The sequence below is a fragment of the Arachis ipaensis genome, chromosome B10 (assembly GCF_000816755.2).
Source record: "Arachis ipaensis cultivar K30076 chromosome B10, Araip1.1, whole genome shotgun sequence".
Lineage (NCBI taxonomy): Eukaryota > Viridiplantae > Streptophyta > Magnoliopsida > Fabales > Fabaceae > Arachis > Arachis ipaensis.
The window spans coordinates 110,566,596-110,571,912 of NC_029794.2; the positions used below are offsets into that span (position 1 = coordinate 110,566,596).

A 5,317-nucleotide genomic window follows, 5' to 3' on the forward strand; every position below is an offset into this window, starting at 1 on the left:
ATACATAACAAATTACATCAGGTATAATATTCCCCTCAAGTTGGCAGATAAATGTTTATCATGCCAAACTTGGGAAATGAAATTATTTAACTGAGCTAGAGTTACAGGCTTAGTAAACACATCAGCTAGTTGGTATTGTGTCCGAACGTGAATGAGATTCAGACATCCTGCCATCACTCGCTCTCGAACAAAGTGGCAATCGATCTCGATATGCTTTGTTTTCTCATGAAATGTGGGATTCGTTGCAATGTGGATGGCTGATTGTGAGTAACAAAAGAGCATAGAAGATGGGATGTCAACTTGAAGTCAGAGAGAAGACCTTTCAACCAGGTTAATTCAGCTGCCACTGTTGTCATAGCCCAGTATTCAGATTCAGCGGAAGACCTTGAGACAGTGTGTTGCTTCTTTGATCTCCAAGAGATAAGGAAATCACCAATGAAAACGCAGTAACCAGTGACACTTCTTCTAGTGTCCGAGCAACCTGCCCAATCAGCATCAGCGTATGCCATAAGTCGCAGTTCTGACTTGGCAGAGAAGAGAAGGCCTTGTCCCACACTCCCTTTTAAGTACCTCAGTAAGTGGTGGAGAGCAGTAAGATGAATGGTGGTTAGTTTGGATACAAATTGACTCAATGTGGAGACAGCATATGTGATGTCAGGGCGTGATATTATAAGGTACATTAGCCTCCCAATTATACGCCTATAAGTGGAAGGATCGTGCAATGGGTCCCCATCAAAGGCACTCATCCTCAGATTTGTCTCCATAGGTAAGGAACTCGGCTTAGCATCAAGAAAGTTGGTGTCTTCCAATATGCTCAAGGTGTACTTTCTTTGGCTAAGGACAATGCCTTCGGATGATCTTGCAAGTTTCAGCCCCAGAAAGTATTTTAAATCACCTAAAACCTTGAGTTTAAACATAGATTCTAACAAGTGTTGTATCTTGCACATCATTTTCTTGGAGGAGCTTGCCAAGATGATGTCGTCCACGTATACAAGTAAGTAGACTATGCTGTCACCTGTGCCAAAGGTGAAAAGGGAGTAGTCTCTCTTGGATTGTTTGAAATTGTGGCTCAATAATGCTGAGGAGAATTTAAAGAACCATTGTCTGGATGCTTGCTTTAGGCCATAGATGGACTTATTCAATTTGCACACAAGATTCGACTCCTTGGTCTTGTATCCAAGAGGCAAATCCATATAGACTTTCTCAAAGAGGTCACCATTAAGGAACGCATTATTCACGTCCATTTGTAACAAAAACCAGTTATTGATGGCTGCTAGTGATAGAAGAACCCGAACAGTAGTTAATTTGGCCATTGGAGAAAAGGTATCTTTGTAATCTATCCCAGCTTTTTGCGTATATCCCTTTGCGACCAACTTCGCCTTGTATCTCTCTACTGATCCATCAGCCTTACACTTTACCTTGTATACCCATCTGCAGCCTATGGTGTGTTTTCCTTGTGGAAGAGGCACCAAGGTCCATGTGTTAGTTTCTTCCATTACTCGAAGCTCTTCATTCATGGCTTGTCGCCACTCTGGGTATTTCATAGCTTGGTGGTAGAAAGCAGGTTCAGGTATAGTGTTCACATTGGCTACAAAGTTCATGTATGGTTTGGTTAAATATTTGAAATTGGTTATGGTGGCAACATTATGGCATTGGTAATCATGAAGGTATTGTGGAGGGTTAGTTAGTCTAGTAGATCTTCTAAGGATAGGTTGAGATGGTTGAGGTTCAGGGATAACATCATGATTGTGATCAGGTGTTAAAGGTATTGTTGGCTGATGAGGGTTGAAAGAATTGGTCAATGATTGCTGAACTGGTGCTGAGCCATGAAGAGAAATGTCTTGGAGCACTGTAGGCATCACCACATCTGGGAAATTATCCACAAAAGGAGACTGATTAGCTGGTAACTCATTAAAGAGAAATACACTTTCATTGAATGTGACGTCTCTGGATATGAAGAACTTCTTTGCCTCTAAATCATATAACTTGTATCCTTTATACCCTGAAGGATATCCAACAAAAACTGCTTTTACAACCCTTAGAGAGAATTTGTTCCTCTGAGATATTAACGTGGATGCATGAACCAGACATCCGAAAACCCGCAGTGCATAATAATCTGGTTGCTTGAGGAATAATTTCTCATATGGTGAAATGTGCTGCAGGGCTGGACTAGGCAACCTATTCACCAAGAAGGTAGCAGTCAGAATACATTCTCCCTAGAATTTGATGGGCACCTTGGACTGAAAAAAGAGGGCTCTTGCAACATTAAGTAAGTGTTGATGCTTTCTTTATACAACTGAATTCTGCTTGGGTCTCTCTACACATGAAAATTGGTGAATTATGCCCTTCAATTACAGAAAATCAGTGAGTAATAACTCCTTGGCATTGTCAGATCGAATCTGTTTTACTTTAACACTAAATTAAGTTTCCACCATGTTAACAAAATTCATAAGAATGTTAGTAGCATCGAATTTTTGTTTCAAAAGATAAGTCCAAATAAATCTTGAATTATCATCTACAATTATGAAAAAATATCTCATATTATTGTATGTGAAAGTACCATAAGGGCCCCAAATGTCACAGTGAATCAATTCAAAGGCATTATTACAGAAATTATTTTGTGACTGGAAAGAAAGACGCTTAAGTTTTGCTAATGGACATACAGGATAATTTAAATGATTATGTTTGATGGATTTTAATGACAAAATAGGACTCAATTTATTCAAAATCTTTTCAGATGTGTGACCCATACGAGCATGCCAAATATCACTACTAACAAAGGACGCTTGATGACAAGAACCAGTAATATGTGTGGAAGGTGCTATGGAAGGTGATTGCAGCACAAACAAATCATCTAACTCATCACCTTTGCCAATCACCTTCTTGGAGATCTTGTCCTGTAAATAAAAGAGAGGTCAGAGAAGGTAACCATGCAACAAGACAATTTTAGTAAAGAACTTACAGAAATTAAATTCACTCGAAAAGAAGGAATAAAAATGACATTGTAGAGAGTTTGATGGGGTTAAGAATGACACTGCCAGTGGTTAAGGCCTTAATTCTAGTTTGATCTGGTAGGGCTACAAAATGATTACGTAATGGTTGTGGGTTGATAAGAGCAGAGAAGGAGTTGGTTATGTGTGTGGTTACCCCTGAATCAATGATCCAGGAGCTGGACATTGCCTTTTGATTCATGTAACATGAAGAAAATATTTCACATGCATAGATTTCAGGTTCTATGGCTTGCATTGCTTGCTGAGTCTGAAGCAACGCCATTAACTGATTGTATTGTGATGCTGTAAGTGAGAATCTGTTGCTTGTCTGAGAATCTTGATTTTCTTGACTTGGTTTGAGCTTGTCGACATGATTCACCTGAGTGACTTGGCGAGTATTTCTGCTCTGTGAGTAGCCCGGTGGATAGCCATGCAGTTTGTAGCACTTTTCTACTGTGTGGCCGAGATAGCCACAGTATGCACATTGAGGACGGTCTTTCTTGCCTTTCATCTTAGATCCAGAAGTTGCCATGAGTCTTGGAGCTTGCTTCACGGCAAAAGCCATGTGTTGAGGTGGTTGAGATGAAGTGAGTGCTTTCTGTTTCTCCTCTTGCAACACTAACGAGAAAACTTTTTCAATTGGAGGTAGGGGATCTGAGAGCAGAATTTAGCTCCTCACATTTGCCAAATTTTCATTCAATCCCATGAGGAATAGCATGACGTACTCTTGATCTAGATATGCTTGGATGACCTTCACTCCACTGCAAGAACAAGCAACAAGAGGCTTAAAGGTGTTGAGTTCTTCCCAAAGAATTTTCAGTTTTGTGAAGTACTGTGAAACAGTGAGAGATCCTTGAGTTAGTGTCATCAGTGATTTCTTTAACTCAAAAATTCGAGGCGCGTTGCTTTGGGAGAACCTAGCTTCCAGATCTTGCCATAAAAGTGCAGCTGAGCCAGCGTAAATCACGCTTGCTGCGATATCTTTTGAAATCGAATTTAGCAACCTAGTGACTATATCATTGGTGCATTGCCATGTTTCTGCAAGCACTGGATCAAGAGCAGGGTCTGGTTTTGGGAGGGAGCCATCAATGAACCCGATTTTGCGCTTTCCACTGAGTGCGAGACGCATCGATCGACACCAAGAAGCATAGTTATCTTCTTGAAGTGGTTGAGACACCAGTATGAGCCCTGGATGATCACTTGAATGAAGTGTATAAGCTTCAGGAACTGACGAATGTAGCATCGAAGCCGGAGGAGCGGCCTGTGACGGACCTTCATTTGAAAGGGTCGACATCATTGCTCAGAAATTAGTCAAGAAGAAATCAAAGAATAGAAAGAATCGAAAGAATCGATTGAGGAAAAGGAGAAATCTAAGTGGTTATGATGTTCATGATGAGTACGAGAGAGGATCGTGGCAAGAAAATTAGGAAATTTTCTCGGAAAGGGTTACCAAAGAGGAAAAAAGGGAAAAAGCGTGAAATTTCTGATCTGATACCATATTACAATACAAAAGTGAAAGAATTGTAATGTGTATTGGTATTTTTTTTTTTGGTGACTAAACAAGGAAAGAAACAAAGCAAAAACTATTCTAAATCCGAGCGGATGATTCGTTGGAGATCAACACCAGGCTCAGACCAAATAACATGATTAGAGTTACTCTTGGCACCATATTTAGCTCAAAGGACGCCTCATTGTTAGCCAAGGCCTTCCGAAACCACTCTTCAAGAGCAGTACCAGCCGTCGAGTCCAGGATACTAGGATCCAACATATACCAAATTGCCTTTGATCGTTCACAGTCTCTAAGGCAATGCTCCATAGTCTCCTGCGCCTTGTTACATCTCTTACACATATCTGAAGAAGCTAAATGCCGCTTGAATCGAAATGTCTCAGTTGGTAGAGCATCATGTAAGCTAAGCCACATAGTAAATTTGAACTTCTCTGGAATGTTTGTGTTCCACAACCAGTTCCAATTACTGTTGGCATTCCAATTTAATGTTTTCTTTAATAACCATCTGTAACCCTCCCTTGCACTATACTTTTTTGTTGCTGCAGGCCACCACTCCTCGGATGTTAGAAACCCCTGAGAGAACCTCTTTTCTCCTCTCCGACACCCTCTTGGAACACTGGGCCTTTGACTTATGAAGATTTACCTTTAAACCTGACGCTCTAGAAAACAAGTCCAAACAATGCATGACCTCTATTACTTGAGTTTTTGATGCCTTACAGAAAAGCAAAAGATCATCTACAAACATCAAATGAGAGAGTCGTGGTCCATTCCTAGAAACCGCAACTGGGTTCCACAAACCTTGGGAAACTCTATGAGAGAT

At 40.5% G+C, this 5,317-nt stretch overlaps 1 protein-coding gene across 1 annotated transcript; it reads right to left on the bottom strand.

Moving 5' to 3' along the window:
- Positions 3,658–4,284, bottom strand: LOC107620915. Its single transcript, XM_016323004.1, has one exon. The coding sequence runs from the start codon at positions 4,282–4,284 to the stop codon at positions 3,658–3,660; it is 627 nt and encodes a 208-aa protein (XP_016178490.1).

Bases quoted from the DNA above. Each gene is read 5' to 3' on its own strand.
- LOC107620915 (XM_016323004.1), bottom strand. From the start codon at position 4,284: ATGTCGACCCTTTCAAATGAAGGTCCGTCACAGGCCGCTCCTCCGGCT.